Genomic DNA, 18,083 nt, shown 5'->3' with positions numbered 1-18,083 from the left:
AAGGAAAGAAGTGTGAGTCCTGCCTCTGCTTTACAATCTCTTTCCTGATGCTATAAATAACAGCAGTGAGTGTCACTTCAAAGGGAAGGGGTAGCTGATGAGAGGTGCTTTGGGGACTGATGGGGATGGGGGCGTCGCAAGGTCTGATCCCACCCAGAAACTTTGCATAAATAAATAAATCATTGCACAGAGAAAGAGAGAGAGGGAGAGCAGAGGAGGTTACTTTGGGAAGCAGTACAGCTTGCTCATCCGATCCGTGTAGTTCAGAGAGAGTGTGTCATGTTACAGAGAAGCCAGGATCAGCCACAGTGCAACTCCAAAGCAGTTGAGAATTACCTCTCTCTAATGGGGACTTTCATGTGCAATCTCTTAACCACTCTGCTAAGGAACTGAAACTGACAAACCTAGAGGGAGAGGAAAAGAACAACAAACAAAAAAGACTGAAAGACACAAACTGATCTGATTATTTTCCCCTAAACTTTTCTGGAGTTGGATCCTTTCTTTTTTTAAATCACTTTTTCCCCCTTTTTATCCGTACAATTTTGTTGTTGTTGTTATAATTTCTATTATTCAGTGGCATTGGGATTCCCTCGGACGCTGCTCTTCCATGAATTCTGGATTGTTCTTCTTGGAGTGGGATTGAAACTTTATTTATTCTATTTATTTATTTATTGTTTCTCAGGAGAGGGAGGGAATGTTGGAGGAGAAGGGCTGGAAAGGTGCTAGCAATGGTGCCTTTGACAGGGGGTGCATTGCTCCCCCCAGGACAGGGGATGGAGAAAGATGCTGCAGGTTTCCTCTACTGCTGGGCTCTGGGCTTCCTGGGGTGTCTTTGATTTCTCTGGTGCTGAGCCTCCTGCTATACTTTAGGACATCAGACCTGCAATCCAGGGTTTCACATTTGGAAGCAGACAGATGCACTCAGCTCCCTGCCTGGCTCTCTGCAGACCAAATGGAGACAGCTATTTTGGGAAGAGTTGACCAACTGCTTGATGAGGTCTGTGTGCTTTCATTTTCATATAAATATATATTTTAGCTTTTTCTATTTTGCTTAAAGAATTTTCTAAGCAAATGATACAGCCGAGTGCCTGTTAACTCATTAAGATGTGAATCCCCTCAGATCGCTCCCCTTTAGCCCTCCTTCTTTATAAGCAGCTCAGATTTTGCTTCTGTCTGACAAAGTCTATGATTTGTCTGAGCTTTCACGGTTTTAAAATTAGAGAGTTTTGTTTCTTTTCCCCAAGAAAGGGCCCCTCTATAGCATCAGTTTTTAGCTTCAGTCTGGTAATGAGGGGTTTTCGATTCACATGAGATGACAGAATACCAGTAGGGATAGGTACACAGGGTGCAATTCAGAGACCAGATTTAAACATCACATTAACAGTTTAAAACAAATAGAAAAATTCATCACCAGCTGAACTGAACATGCCTGGGAACAGCCTGGTGATAGTAGCAAAGGTACCCATACTGTGACAGGTAAACTGGGAAAAGCAGCGGGCAGAGACAGGTAAATATGATGATGAGCTGATTCCTAGATGCTTTGTTTCAAAGCAGTTTGGAAGCAATTCCCCTTTATTTCAATCCAAACTACTTTTACAGTAGTTTGGAAAATAAAAAGACAAATATTGCTAGAGTCCTTCTAGGTATTAACAGAAGTTCATACTCCCGAGCTCTTCTCTGGCTTAAGCACTTAGGGCCTGATCCAAACACTACTAAAGTCAATGAGAGTCTGTCTGTGGAGTCCATTGGGCTGTGGATCAGATTCTTAGATACTACCGTGATAGCTCCTGTCAAAAAAACTTAGACAGACAGACCGATAGATTAATGAGTCATATTGTGCATCCGAAAGCTCAGAGATAAACCCCTCCAACCCTGAAAGATCTCCCATTTCATCATTGTAATGTACCCACTTCATGTTTCTAATCATACAATTACAGATATGTAGGGCTGGAAGTCATCTAATCCAGCCCCCTGCATTGAGGCAGGACCAAGTCTACCTAGACCACCCCTGACAGGTGTTTGTCCAACAGGTTCTTAAAAACCTCCAGTGACAGAGATTCCACAACCTCCCTTGGAAGCCAATTCCAGAGTTTAACAATCCCTATAGTTAGAACATTTTTCCTAATATCTATCTTCAATCTCCTTTGTTGCAGATTAAGCCCATTACTTCTTTTCCTACCTTTAGTGGACATACAGAATAATATATCACTGTCCTCTTTAAAGCAGCCCTTAATGTATATGACTGTTATCAGGTCCTCCTTCAGTCTTAATTTCTCATGACTAAACATGCCAAGTTTTTTTAACCTTCTTCATAGCTCAGGTTTTCTAAGCCTTTTATCATGTTTGTAGCTCTCCTCTGGACTCTTTCTAATATGTCTACATCTTTCCTATAGTGTGGTGCCAAGAATTGGACACAGTACTCCAGCTGAGGCCTCACCAGTGCCCAGTAGAGCATGACAGTTAGTCTTACATAGGACACTACTGTTAATACAATGCATTTGTTCTTCTCAATTGTTGTTGATGGCCAACTTTTAAAATCCTGTACAGCTTGTGGGTTTTGCTGTGGTTCTGACAAGTGCTCACTTGTCCAAACCGGTCAAAGATGCCGAACTTTGGTGTGCACTGACTCAAATGACCAGGGAGGATATTCTGTGATTCCCAGAGAGATCTGCGGGAGGGGGGGGGGGTGGGGTGGAGAGGAGGAGGAGGGAGCACGCTAGGTCTTTTTTTTCTCTTTCACTGTGCAAACCACTCCAGCTTTTGCTCAGGTCAGAAGTATCACAGATTCGTATAAATGTGGGGTATGGAAAGGACTGGTGTCAGACCCATTAGCTTATAAAAATGGAGCTAGTTTCTGCAGCCCACTGTGCTCCATTATTTCATTCACATATTGCAATATTAGGAAACTAGTCAAGGAACAAAGTAATAAAACCATTGAGAGCTGCATTCCCCTGGAACACCAGCAAACAATGAATAAGAGCAGCACCATGACTCTGCCATTGTCTCATCATACTCTGAGAGAGGATTTTTGGCACAGGTTAAAATAATGGGGGGTTCTGGATAAAATATCGCTGTACTGCATGTAATGACTCTGAGTGCTTGATATCTGTGGATGGTTCTTTGACAGCCTGATTAGCTTGCAGATGAGCTCTTTAATAGCTAACATTGATATGGCACTGCTGTGAGGAAGCTCACACCGCTGAACTCCTAGCTGGGATTGGCAGGGCACAACCCTACAAGCCCACACTACTGGAGTCCTAGTAATGCACTTCTGTGAAGTAGATCACATTGCTAAAGTCCTACTGACCTATGTGGGGCACTGCCATGAAGGGGCTCACACACTGTTCACTTCCCAGCTGACCCTGGGAGAATGGGAATATGAAGGAAGTCCCTATCGCTGGAGTCCCTGCTGGTATTAACAGGACACTGGTGTAAGGAAGCTGGCATACCAGACAGCACTGCTAGGACATTGCCCTGCGAAAGCTTCAAAATTATAACAGAACTCAATGAAAGAAGTTAGGTTCTCTAAGAGAAAATGAATCTGATTCTCCTGTTACACCAGATTTACACTGTTGTGACTGCATCTACTTCAATGGAGTTATTCCTGATTTACACCCGTGTCCGTGAGAGGAGAATCAAACCCAGTAAACTATATGTTTTCTCTTCTAATAGCTAGTTCAACACTTTAGCGACACAAGTCCCCAGGAAGGATGTCAAAAGATAAGAAGGAAAGAGACAGAGCAAAAGCATAGAGGAGACAGGTAAAGGAGAGTAGAAAGGGAGACTGAGAAAGAAGATTGAAAGGGAGGGAGAACAAGAATGGGAAAAGCAAGAGAGGGAGACAGAAACTGGTGGAATATGAGAGAAAGTGTCTGGGAGATCACTTTAGAGGAAGGGTGAGCAAGGAAGCATATTCATCCCCTTCTCTTTCAGAGCGTCAGGCCTCTTACGGCCACATCCTCCTGGACAAACTACACTCTCCCTCGATGTTTTGACCTTAATGAGTTATACAGCTGCCAGTTTCATAGAATTCAGCACAAAATAATGTTTTTAAAAAAATCCCCAGACTTCCAAAGCTATGGAATCCGTCCTAATTGGGGGAGGGGGGAACTGCTGGGGTAAGGAGAAGGACATGGAGTGAAGCAGCCCGGCATCCTCCTTTCAATTGTGTCAGGGGGTGAGGCTGGGGGGACACCTGTATTTGTGGACTGGGGATTTTGTGAGTGTGTATGTACATGTATTGGGCTTGGATTCACATGCATGTGGCTGTGTGTTCTCTGTGTGTGGATGTAAAGTCGATGTATGTATGAGAACTGTTACGGCATGTGTTTGTGTGTTTATTGTGAATGTGCAGTTTGTGTGGTGCATGTATGCAAGTGTGTTGTAAATGGACGTGTGGTGAGGTGTTTATATGGGTGAGCGTATGCTTGAGAGTGGATTGTGATTGTGTGTCATTTTATGTTTCCCTGTGCGTGTTCAAGCTGAGTTACCACCACATACCTTTATAGGGGAAGCACATTGGGAAGACTAAGGGCCCAGTACTCACCTGTGCTCTGGTGGCATAAAGGGGATACCAATGGCACTCTGGGACTAGTCCTTTGTAAGCAGGTTTCTCAGCTAGCTTATATCTGCCAGAATGGCTCCACACTGCCATCCCCACAAGGAGTAAGAGGTGTGCCAGGGCAGGCAGGGAAAAACAGAAGGTGAGGGTGTGGTTGGACCATGCTGGACTCTGGCTGCTCTTGCCTGGGGTTGGTCCAGGTGTTCTTGCCTGGGGGCAGCCAGTGCAGTCATAGTGTAAGTTCCAGCTTGCACCAGGGGCATGAAAGAGTCCCAGCTTCCCTGAAAACATGGGGATGTGAAGGAGGTTGGTAGCCATATGTCCCCCCATCCACACCCCGTTCCTCCGTGAAGAGCAGGAATGGAGCAACAGAGAATTGGTGCCTAAATACATAAGTGATCTGGCAAGATTCTCACTCACACAGAGAACATTTGTGCCGCTTACACCCAGGTGAAGGACCCGTTCTTGCTTCCCATGGAGAGTGAGGAATCACCTGGAGAAACACATCCAGCACAACAAAAAGCCACTCTCATCCATTTCAATTTCCTCTTCTTCCCAGGAGCTGTATCCACAAGCTATTCCATGTGAGCATCTACCTCCAGTTCAGGTTGTTCCAGTGCTGCCCACTCTCACATTTCTATCCTAAATCTTGTGATATTTGTTGTCTTTGTAAAGCCACAGCTCCTGGGGTCAGGGCATTACATGAGAATCTCAGCTTTCGTTTTTTTTAAATGTAAGTTTCTAGCTGTCATAGTTGCAGAGAAAAGCTCGAGAGACTCAGGAACCAGAAGGCAAATAAAAAGAAATCAAAACTTATCATTTTTTAAAATCTTGTGTTTTTTAATCAAATCTCGTGATTTTTTTTAACCTAACTCTCATACTTAGTGTTGGCTACACTGCTGTTCCTCCCTTCAGTCCAATAGAATTAACAGACTGGTGGGCAGTCCTCTACAGAGTCAGTCTGACTAGTGCAGACTTCATTAGCTACTGTCAAAACTTCTCACTATGGTCATGTGCAGTAAATACTGGGCTGGAATTTTCTGCCAGCCAGGAATGGATTCTACGTCTTTCCCTGAAAAAGTCTGCGCTGACTAGGACTGATATGGATGTTTCTGAGAAAACTTTGGCTGCAGGCTAGAATTCCTCTGTATTTATGGTGCATGAGAAAAATCAAATAAAAAGTGCAAATAAACTGTACAGTTGGCACTGAAAGCCGAGGCAGTGATTTGAAAAGAGGCAAACAAAGCATTTCCCCATGCTGGTGAACATGTGGGCTTGTCTCTCCTTGACAAAAGCTCAGTAGGATGGAGCACAGGGTGTTCTCAGGGCTACCTGCTCACAATACATGAAGAAGTGGTGAATTTCCAGAGTTGGGAATTCATCTTTTTTACATAATTTAAAAACAATCATCATCCTGAAAACTCCCAGGAAACAGAGAGTTGACTTTACTGCCACTCTGCACCTGTACAAAATCCAACTCAGCCATGTATCCAATGTCACGGAGTCCATTTGTCACCTTTTAAAAGAGATGTTGGGGCTGTGTTGGAGGAAGGGAGACTGGATCAGTGCTCTTTTCTATGTGTCAGTATAGACTTCAAATTTTCTCAGCCTTGGGGAAGGTGCTCAGCAGTGGAACTCCTGGTATATTTTCCTTCTCTGTTCCCATCTGAAGATTTTCTCTCATTTCATTTAAGTGGTTCGGGGAACTAAACCTCATGATTCTTGCTATCTAATGGTCAGCGAGTGCCAAGCTGCAGTGCCTTTAGTACTATGTGCTACCTTCCCCTGGCTCTCCAACTCAGCATTGCCAATCCCCTACATTCAAAAATCATGAGAAAGGTCCCAAAATCATGAGATTGCCTTAAAATCATGAAATTTTACAAAATAAGTTTTGGTTTCTACTTATTTGCCTTTTGGTTCTTGAGTTTGTAGAGCTCACTATTGAAGGCGTTTCTTTGCAACCAAGGGGGCTAGACACGTTTAAAAAAATGAATGTGAGAGTCTCACATGCTCAGGTAACATGCTCCAGGAGGTGGGGCTATAAGAACACCAAATACCATGAGACTTGAGATAAAATCACACGAGCTATTAGCGATGCTATTAGTCTTTGAACTCTTCTGATTGGCTACAGTTCTCTAGACTCTGTTTCCTTTAGCAGTTGGGGGTGGAGCAGGAAATGATTTTACTCTCCTCATGAACCAAAACAACTGCAGCTGCTCAAGACCTCTAATCCAGTGCTTCCCAAATGTTTGACTAAGGTGACGCATCAGCTGCATTTGGCCTTTTTTTTTTTTTTGTGACCCAACATTACATATATGCACCTTCCCCCCAGCACCACAGCCCTAATCCCGGCCAGTGTGGAGGGGACGCCCAGGGGCGTGGCATGGGGTTGGACAGTGAGTCTGCCCTGCACTTACCTATACTCACTCACTCATGACAGAGGAGAGGAGAGGCCAAATCTGAGTGTGTGGCATTCTGACCTGGCGCATGAGGGTGCAGCACCTCTAAGGTATGGTCCAGCCACCCCTCCTGGAGTGACAGCTGGGCCAACCCTGAGGGGTGCTGCAGCCCTGTGTGCCAGGTCACAATGCCCGGAACAGTGAGCTAGGCCCAGACCTATGGGACAGAAGTCACCGCTGTGTAGTAGGCTCACTCTCCAACCCTCCATACCCTCCCCGGGGCCTCCTCTCAGCACTGGGGCAGGAGAAGTATGTTTGCCTAGACCAGAGCCCAGTGATGGGTTAATCCAGCACTGTACATGACGGCCCATCTAGACCCTTTCCGCAACTCACTTGTAGGTCGGGACCCACTGTTTGGGAAACACTGCTCTAGTTTACCCCCTCCCAAGTACCGCTCCCTGTTTCCCCTAAGCTAGGACACATCCCAACCAGGCACTCACTTGGAATGGAAGAATGGAAGACTCCTATTAACTTCAACTGGATTTGGATAAGGCCCTATAAGTTAGTTAGCAGTAAGCTGCCATCTATTATCACCTTCCAGGAAACTCACTGACAGCTTCATTTGCTATTTCCAACATGTATTTCAGATAGTCTTTTTTGTTCTATTTGCCCACTCCCAGACACTACATCTTGCCTTCTGCTCACAGCTACCGTAGCACATAGTGATGGGTGGTCCCATAACTATAATCACAGTAGTTGCCAGATAACCACAGACAAACAGGACCAAGAGTAGAACTTGCAGCCTGTAGCTGCAAACACACAGGGCACTACCCAGAGCATGAGAACTGCAATTCCAGAAACTCAGGACAAGTTTGTAACCAATTACACCTCTACCCCGATATAACGCAACCCAATACAACACGAATTCGGATAGAACGCGGCAAAGCAGTGCTCCGGGGGGGCAGGGCTGCACACTCTGGCGGATCAAAGCAAGTTCGATATAACGCAGTTTCACCTATAACGCGGTAAGATTTTTTGGCTCCTGAGGACAGCGTTATATCGGGGTAGAGGTGTAGTTGTATAAACAGAAAAAGTGCAGCCAGGAATGTGGATTTTTAAGTGACTTTAAAGAAGTAACTTGGGCAAATGGTATCATGATCCTAATATCAAACCTAACCTTGGAAAAAACAGACAGGGTGTCACAGTGGTAAAAAGACCTGAGCCCTGCCTACCTCTAGCACTTCCATTTTTTTTACCGTGAATGCAGCTGCACAGGGGTCTGATTTTGGCCAGTGTGGATGCACCTCTCAGGCATGTAATAACAGACTCCAGTCCCACTTAACAATTTGGTGTCAACGGATTTACAGACACCTCGGACTAGATCCTAGAGCTAGTGGGAAAATAGATCTTATTTTGGAGAGGAAATTTCAAATAAAATGAAAATGTATAATTTCCACATGCATTTTTTCACTGATTAGTTTCGAGTTGATGAAAATCAACAGCCCTCCCCAGAAAAAATCAGTTTTCTATTTTCAAACCCTCACAAAAAAATACAACAAAATTGGAAATTTTCTCATAGAAATTTCTGTTTAATGAAAAAGCCATGTTTTGTAAATAAACAAACACATAAATGGTTTTGACCCACTGTACTGTCAGTTTTTTTAACAGCTGAACAATTACTAAAAGCATATCCAGGACTGTCAAATAGTTATCAAGGACTTTTCCAGTAGTTACATTTTATATAGATTCAAATATTTTACGGGGTTTAAAATATCAAGTAATACATCAATATTCATTGTTTAATTCTTTGGATACAAATTTCAAAAAAGCCAAGTTATTTCTCTTATAAAAAACTGGTAACTTTGCTGCTCATGATGAAGGACAGAGAACATCAGTTGTAGCATGGGAAAATCGTTTATAGATCCCCAATACATCTTAGTCTAATCTGCCACACTCCCTCATGTTCTGGGTCTTGACCTTTTTGGAGCAGAAATTACTTGTTGTATTTAGTTGAATAGTGGTTTTGTGATATAGAGAAATGAAAGTGAAGATGAAAGCAGTAAAATTACTTTCATTAGTGACCTAAACTAGGAATTGAACTTAGGTCTCCTGAAGCCATGTGTTTTTCTGTTAGTAGTCAATATTGGTCTAGTATATTATGCATGGAATTGAAATCCAGCAACTCCTAAATTCTAATTCCACAGCACAAAAACACAAAGCCCCTGCTGAAGTTCCAGTGGATCTCAGAGGATCCGTGCAGTCTAGAGGCCAGTCTGGCTACTTCTTCCATGGGTTCAAACCACAGTGGAAGAATTTGAAGGAAACTCCACAATGGGAACTTTGCAGAGCTTTCCTCTGGGAGAAAAGGGGCAAGCCTTCTATCAGCGCCCTTTATAAATTCTTAGATTTTAAGCTCTCCCAGCCATTTCTAACTATCTGTTTATAATTTTGTTTTTAAACTCCAGGGGAACATATGGTGCTATCACAGTGATCTTATAGATGATTTTAACTGTACTGTACATTAGGTACATTCCACTCTTCACACTCAGTGAATAAGGCTCTGGTGAGTTCTGTATTTCTGTTTCCAGAGTCTGGTGGGTCATCACTTCTTCTGCACAAAGTTCTACAGTAGCAAAGTAAATTGCTGATTAAATAAATGTTTATTTCCACTAGTTGTGTGTCACTGTCAAATTTCTTTTGACAGCCTGGATGTCCTCTGCAATTTTGAGTGACTGATCCTTTTTACATTTTTAATATTTCTGTTCTATAAATAGTACATCAAAGAGCCGAGTTCCAGGCAGAGCATTAATCTTCACTAGTTAGAGAATGACTTGTCACAAAACACTCCTGTCCATGCAAATCATGCACTGTGACATCATCCCTTAACTCACAAAGATAAATGACATGCAGGGCCCAATTTCCAAATGTGCGAACACTACTGAAATGTTGAAATTTTGTGTTTGGATGTTTAAATTGGCACTTGGATGAAAAGGGGAACATACATGTCCATTTGTTCCAATTTAAGATTCCATATAAAGCATATGAATCTCCTATTTGTGCCCATGTTTGAAATTTAGCTCAGAGTATTAAAAACCAAACTACAGCTGTGAACTTTAATTGCAGATGGGTCTGAGCCACAACATTTAGATTAGGATCCAGATCTCAACATTCCCAAAGTAGAGAGGCATTCAGAGCTAGGTTTTTAGCTCCGGAGGGTATACATGTTATATATGAGGGAACCGGAATTTCCATTTTGAGGAAAATTCCATGATTTTGACATTTGTTTTCATTCTGAATCAGAATGAAAACAAAAAATCTAGGAATTTCCCATGAAATGAAATTTTAGGAAAAAATTCATTTTGGGTCAATTGAAATGTTTCCTTCTGATTTTGACTTTTAATTAATTATATTGCATTACCTTATATGATACATTTTGAAATGAAAAGTAGTTCCATTTTGACTTTATCTAAACACTTTGTTTCAATTTTCTTTTTTTAAATTAAATTATGTCAAAATCAGTATATTCCCATGGAAAAATTTTATTTCGATGAAATGTTCCATCAGAATGTTTTTGGCCAGCACTACATAGTTATATGACATATACAGTACCTATTTTTGGACAGTTATCAATGTTGAGAGGAAAAGGCTCGGATGGTATATTCTAGTTTCCCAGACCAAGATTTTCAAAAATAGCATCCTAAAGTTAGGCCTCTGAGTCCATATTTAGGCTCCTAAATAAGTGACATGATTTTCAAAAGTACTGATCACCGATCAGTTCCTGTTGACTTCTCAGTAAGGTCAGTAAGAGCTGCTGGGTGATCAGCCCTTTTGAAAAGCATGTCACCTATTTAGGAGCCTAAATATGGATATAACAGTCTAAAGTCAGACACTTATCTTTGAAACATTGGCCCAAGTTCTCAGAGATGTGGATAACAAGAGCAGGTGAATATGATAAACAATGATTCTTAAAAGTTAGCTGTGATTAGTGGGGAGTGTTGCCCTAAAACTCAGATAGATAGTTCTCTATTTAATGGATAGTCTTCTCAAATTATCAACACACCCACAGCTCCAGTCATGAACAAGATGCAGATAGCAAAGGGGTAAGTCATAAACTGCTTCTGAACAGAGACCCTGTGTGGCTCACCCAGCATCTCAGTAATGTATAACCAACCTAGATGGATTCATTTTTTCTCTTCTCAATCATGATAGGTGTATTAATAATACACTCATGAGTATACAATTAAAGCTGGTCAGAACATTTTCGACAAAATGAGTTTTCATTTTCAGAAAATGGTGTTTTGTAGAAACTAGCGTTTCACAGAAATGTATTGATGTTGATAGAAAGGTTTCTGAGATCCAGAGTGGACTGTCTTGTCAATTCCCAGAGAGAGAAAGACTTAAATCAAAAGCCTGACATGTTTGATCCAAAATGGGCATTTCAACACAGCTCTGTTTCACAGACATTGTCAAATGGTTTTCTTTTTGTTCCACTGGAATGGAAACACATTTCAAAACCCCAGAAGTTTTTATTAAATAGATTTGTCGTTGCCCAACCAGCTCTATATGGAATGTTTCAAAGTTGCTGTCTTCTCTAGGATCATCTCTTTGGACAAAAATTACCAGTAGGCCAAGGAGCTGGCTCTTTGGGAGAACAGGACCTGTTTCTATTTTTCATCTGCTACTTAGAGTTTTCTGTTGGGTTTGTGAGCATTACAGTCTTCACGTGGGCACATAGTCACCTCTTAATTCATCATTGTGGCTTTTTGCCAAAGGATCACTCTTGAAGGTTATTATGAAGTTTTATTTGCCTGCTTTCAATCAAGAGACATGTGGTATAAAGTTTAAGGTTGTGGACTAATTACCTACCTTCAATACAGCACCAGGCATCTCTTTCTCATTGATTAGCTTCCTCCCACCCTACTTTTCAGACATGCTAAGGTTTGGGTTTCATCCCTGTTACTGATGCTTTTTTCCCTGTTTACTTTACAGAAATTAAAGTTCAACTTGCCGAGACATCGAGAAGTTCGAGATACCCACCAGAGGTGTAACTGCCCAGCAGGTAGGGATCTCAGAGGCCTTGGTACCTTAGAATGACTAATGAGCTCTTATTTATCCCATCTCACCTTGAAAGCTTTCCTAATGTACTGCAGTATTGGGTTATAATGATACATATAATATAATAAACCTGCATATGGAATGCATAAGTACATACATACAGGTTTGGTTACTTATTCATTATATAAATAATAAATCTCTGTATGACAGAAACTCATGAGAACACCAATATACACACACCCAATGTGTGCAATAAAATAGACAACCAAGTGTGTTCTTATGCTGTCTGTCTGCATGCCTCTGAGACAGTGACCTTTAAAACCCACGGAATTATACAGGTAGCTGAGGCATCTTGTAAAATTACAACCCTTGACGTATAGAAATAAGTCTATATTTTATGGCTTTGTTCAGTCATGCTTGTTTCCAATTCCAAAGGATCGTGTAAATACTTCCTCTGATGTAGTTTTAATACAATAGGTGAAAAAAATTATGGAAAACCCATTCATGAGCTGAATTTTATTCCATCATCATGAGTCATGCAGTCTTCTTTGTCATCTTATAATAAAGTATATTAAGTACAGAGGAAATAGAGAGGTGGGGGTTGTTTTATTTTTAAAGAACAATAGCACTGGTCTGTGATGGGAATGAACCAAAACCCAGTGTCCAAACACTCCTGAACTTTGGAACTTTATTACAGACCAGGCCCTTTTCCACAATGGTACAACAGGTTCAATTTATGTTTAGTTTAAAAGACAATTCAAATTAAACATAAATTAGATGGACTGGTCATTATCTCTCTTTATCTACGCTGTATAGCAGAGATGGGTGAAGCAGTTCAAATCAAATAGGAATCCCTCAGCCTAAATCTCTTTCCAAAACTCAAATTAAAACTTAGTTGAACCATTGTTGAGTTTCAAAAAAGTTCCACTAATTTTTCCTGTCATTAGCCTACAACTTCATGCACTGCTCCACCCCCACCTTATTGCCATGACTTGACATATAAGAGCTGAAATACCACAAGAAAGAATTTTCTTATCATATTTCTGGAGCAGCCGAAAGCAGGGACCTTGGAATTTGAGTTCAGAGTAAAAAAAAAATAGATTAATACATTATTAGGCCAGAATGGATCATTATGATCAACTACTCTGACCTCCTGTATAACACATGTCATAGAATGTCACCCAAGAATTCCTGCCTCAAGCCCATGAGGTCAGCTGAAGGTAGCTAAGACCCTTGTGAAGTGGTGACAGCAACAATGGCAGGCTTGTCATAGGATTTGAGTGGCTACTCATTCCATGCAGTTCTCAGTGTCTTCTGAAAAGATAGCCTTGATTCCAAGGAGAGATGAATATTTCTTAGACCTTAGACCTTAATTGAAGGTGGGGATGATGATTTCTCATTGCGCGTTGCACCGCTCTGTCCAAAGGCACAGATGCTCTTTGCAAAATTCCCTTCAGTCAGCCTCCTGATTCCATGGGTGAAATTTAGCCATGTTTCAAAACAGGTGGCACAGCTGGCGGAGCCTTGGTTGACGCCAACCTGTGCATATGTGCTGCTTCAGTGTGGTCCATAATCCAGGTGGAGACCTTGGAAATCATTTCACCCTTGACATTTTTTTCTGATGCCTGAGATGTCTGAGGGCTAGACACAATCTGGAGTCCTAGACAGTGTGACCCTTGTGGGGAGTCTGAGGCTATCACAAGCATGGAAGAGAATCAATATGTTGCAAGCACTCGGTATAAGCCCCTTCCTCCCCAGCCAGCCCATTCCAAGGCCTGTAAACAAGCACACATAATCTCCCTTGCTGAAAATAAATGTTTATCAGAAGTGACATTTGAGTATAACCACAATTCCGAGTCCAACTTGTTGCATGGTACAGAAGGGAAAAGGAAATCAAATCCATTTGCTGAACTTCTCAGTACAGGATATAAAGGTCCTGGACAGTCAGAGAAGGGTCACACATACAGTAGGAGGGGTCCACAGCTCTAGGGCACGAGAGGTTTGTTTGTGAACTTAAACAATTTGAAGGCGGAGAGTAGGGAAGCAGAGAGGATGTATAAGTGTGTAACTATGTCTCAGTTATCTGGGTATTCATGATAAGAATAACAAGAATAGCACGGTCAGGAAAACAACAAGGTTTTTTTGGTTTTATATATAGAAAACAATAAGGAAATATATGTTTCCTAAAACTGGGAAGTTGATACTTCAAATCATTCATGCTTTGTTTGGGTGTGACCACCTATGAATGGAGTGTCATTGCTGGGTCACAGCATTTTTAAAAAAACAAGGAGTCCGGTGGCACCTTAAAGACTAACAGATTTATTTGGGCATAAGCTTTCATGGGTAAAAAACCCACGTCTTCAGATGTGTTTTTAAAGATTGTAGGACATAATAGCAAGTCTCTTAGTGCTCAAGGCATGTGCATTCAGGTTAACAGCACGAGCTTTGGTTATTTCGAACTAGATTCCTTGGATGAGATTAATATCCCATGAGCCCTTTCATGTTCCTGTAATCTGCCAGGCTGCTCTGGTACCAGACTGCCTGAAACAGGTTTACTGTATATCCTGAGATAGACCCAAGTATCCACAAAACATATGGTAGCTGTTGGGCTCTTCCCACTACAAACCTTAACCATTAGGGATGAACAGACCTTGGGAACTATTTCTGGGTTTGCAAAACTACCTCAGGTATTTGAATTATTTTTTCCTGTAATTTAAACCAATGATTTTTCAAAGGCGATATGATGTTTAAAAATGGATGGGCGGGCAAACATTGAATGCTTCAGGTGGACTTTGAAGAAAACCCCACATATTACCACAACTGGTGTGTATATGAAACTAGAATGAAAACAATATCTGTGCAAGTATCAGACTAGTTCGGCTGGCAGCTGAGCATGTATAGCCTACGAATTGTGGTAATGATGATGACACAGATTAATTGAATGACGGTAGAGTTTACGATGTGCCTGACACTTTCTAAGCATATATTAAGACTAAGTTCCTGCCACAAAGAGCTCAGAGTATAGGCTCTTTAAGGAACCACAACTCAGTACCGAAAGGAAAAATGAAGAATTTACTTACCAGCCCAGAAGAGCAAAGATTGCAGTCCTAAACACTGGTGATGCGACACTCAAGAATAGACAAACAAACTATCCATGCCCTGTCATACTGACACATACCAGGCCATCAAAATAACAAGGACTATCATACACTCAAGAGAGCCACACAAGGTCACCTGCCATATCTCTCTCCTTAAGATGCTACAGAGATCTCTTATCCTAACCTCCTTCTGAAAAAGTGAGGAATACCCTTACATTCAGGACTACATCTACCCTAACCCTAACTTAGCTGAGATGAGCTGTTCTCTTCCTGACTATACCATTCCAGAATATTCAACAAACTAAAGTCCAAGGATTTGTTTAGTGACCGCATCCTATCAGCAGATGCCCGTGTTCATTTCTCGGGAGTGGAAGTGACGCCATGTCTTGAGAAAGCCCCCTTCAGATTTCTGAGCAGGATTTTGGATCATCTAAAGAACAGACCATAGTCAAAGATCCATCCCAGGTTTTGATCTGAGGCCATTGCTTGCTGGGCAAGACTTTGGAGCTTTGTTAGGACAGTGCACATGCAGAGCAGAGATGTTAAATAAAGTTCATGGTTATTAGAAGAGAGCCACAACCAGAACCTCAAATCCAAACTCATTTGAATTTGGATTGCCCATGGATTTGATCCCTAAGTATGAACCTGACTACAGTGTGGTCAGATACAAAACTGGCCGGGGCTTATTTTCCAGCAGTGATTTGGATGTGGTTGAAATCGCTTGCGGACTGCTTGAGATGACTGAAGTCTCTCAAGGACAGCTGATTTCCCCAGGTTCCTGCCATTTGGTACCACACTGTCATGAGAACAACTTGTTAGATTGCAATATCACTGAATGCAAATGTAAACCCTCCTAATCTAACCTCAGCATGATCCAGATTTGAAACTTGTCTCCTTAGACCATCCCTTATAGCTATCTACTGTACCTCAATCCTGCATCTCAGTGCTTGGATTCAAGGAGCTCTGAGTGATGGGAACACAGCCAAGAACCCCCCCTCTCCCCCAAAAGAGTAGGTTGGCACAAGTGGCTGGCCTGTATATCTCACATATGTCATTTATTTTTATCATTTTTATTATAATTTTTTTATTTTCTTCTCTTCTGCTCCTATTTTCACTATTCCTTTGTATTTGTTTTATGCTCTGCTGGCTCTCTGCTTCAGTTTTCAACATAATTTTTATTGGATATTTTCTTTGCTCATTTTCTTACAAGATTTGTCTTCAAGCAGAATCCCAGTTCAAAATATTTTAGTTTTATCAAACTTTTGAGAACATGAGTGGGTTCAAAATAAGGCAAAGTTGAGTTTTCCATCACTCTAAGTAGCAGATTATTATTATTTGTATTGCTCTAAACCGGGACTAGGATCTCATTGTGCTAGGCACTGTACATGCATATAGTGAAAAGCTGGTCCCTGCCTGTCAGTCTATCAGTAGCTAAAAGTTCAGGCTGCCTCATGGATGTAACATGTAAAGTCAGGTGTATAAAAAAGCTGAAAAAGTCTGAAAATGTAAAAATTTGATGGCAACAGACTGTGAATCCCAGTGATGACTGAACCTGGTAATATTCTGAACAAAAAGAGCTCTCAGCCATGCTTGTAGATGTTTCCATTGCTCTACACTGACTCAACAAGACATTTTAGGTTTCAGTGTGATGTTTGGGGTTATTGTGTATGCTGGTTGTGTTGTTGTGTGGGTGGTTTTGAAGAACTGTGGCAGTTGGGACAAGTAATCATGATCTGTGCAGTCTCCCTCATGTAAATTAGCTGGAGAGTAAAGGTGATGATTAGTTGAGTTTCCTCTGATATCAAAGGACTCTTGGCATGGCATAGATACATGCCTTCCTTTGGCACAGGTGCAATTTGTAAAGTCAAAATGGCTGAGAACTTAAAAATTGGGCAATAAGAGACCACAAAACCTAGTGATGATTCAGCCTGGTGATAGTCTGAACAAAAAGAGCTTTGAACCATGCTAGTATCTGCTTCCATTGCTTCACACTGACTCTTCAGATACTTTAGGCTTCAGAATGACATTCCTGGAATCTTGTTATATAGCTGACCGGGGACAACAGGTGGCTACAAGACAGAGATAGCGAGGAAGGGGACACAAGGTAAGAGTGAGACAATTGTTACAAGTAGCGATCACAAATAATAAGGAGGTAGGGTTGGTTTTGTTTGTTTGTGGGGATATTGAATTTGAAAGCTGATGGACCAGTTAGTAATGGTGGAAAGCTTAGGACTGTGACCTGACTTTAGGAAGAACTCTATAGTAATAGAGAGTACTCACACTTCTGACTCCAGAGGAGGGTTGCATAATCTGTGTCCGACTGCAGCAACCTGACACCACCCTGCTGTCAGTTACATGAGCCAGGCGTTGGCACAGCCTGATAAAATGATTTCACCATCTGTCAAATGAAAGAGCTCCTGTGAGAAATGTCTTCTGGACACTTTGAGTCCTGGGAATTCTCTAACGTAATTTCTTCCTCAGTTCTCATGAAAGTCCTTGCACAGCCATAGCCCCTCAGGAAGACTACAAGAAAGGAAGATAATGTGCCTCCTTCTTTCAGATTTCACACTTACTGACAGGGGCCACCAGAGCCCTGAATTGCTGTTAATATTTGTCTTCTTGCGTTGTAGTCAGTGATGGCAAAGCTAGACAGGGGGTTCTGCCTCTCTCCAAACTCACAGCACACTGAGCCAGTGGGGACTGTAGGATTTAGTCCAGAAGCTCCACTTTCCAGGACGGAATCAGGATGAGACCCCTGTAACGCCTTTGGGAAAGTGGTATGGCAGGTGATATACTGGGCCTCTCTTCACTCTCCTTCCCCTACCTATAGCGACTTCTCTCCTCTAGGCCCTCATCTCTTGGCATGGCTGCAGCTGGGATCCTCTTAACTTAAGGAGAACAGAAAGGAATCTCATTGGATTTATCCAGGCCAGAGGTTGCAGTCCAGAATATGTCACCCAGCACTGGCGC

At 41.9% G+C, this 18,083-nt stretch overlaps 1 protein-coding gene across 1 annotated transcript in view; it reads left to right on the top strand.

Annotated features, from left to right (window-relative positions):
- Positions 1 to 224: 224 nt before the first annotated feature.
- The window catches only part of LOC112105373 (collagen alpha-1(XIII) chain), a 131,889-nt gene continuing 114,030 nt past the window's right edge, over positions 225 to 18,083 (top strand). Inside the window, exons 1-2 of the mRNA XM_029911384.1 lie at positions 225 to 997; positions 11,950 to 12,019. Of these exons, the coding sequence (XP_029767244.1) occupies positions 695 to 997; positions 11,950 to 12,019 (373 nt within the window). The 5' untranslated portion in view covers positions 225 to 694. The remainder of the gene's footprint in view (positions 998 to 11,949; positions 12,020 to 18,083) is intronic.

This window comes from Terrapene carolina, unplaced genomic scaffold (genome assembly GCF_002925995.2).
Source record: "Terrapene carolina triunguis isolate 2854851 unplaced genomic scaffold, T_m_triunguis-2.0 Scaffold95, whole genome shotgun sequence".
Lineage (NCBI taxonomy): Eukaryota > Metazoa > Chordata > Testudines > Emydidae > Terrapene > Terrapene triunguis.
Note: the sequence above shows the minus strand (reverse complement) of the source record. Positions and strands in the feature narration are given on the sequence as shown.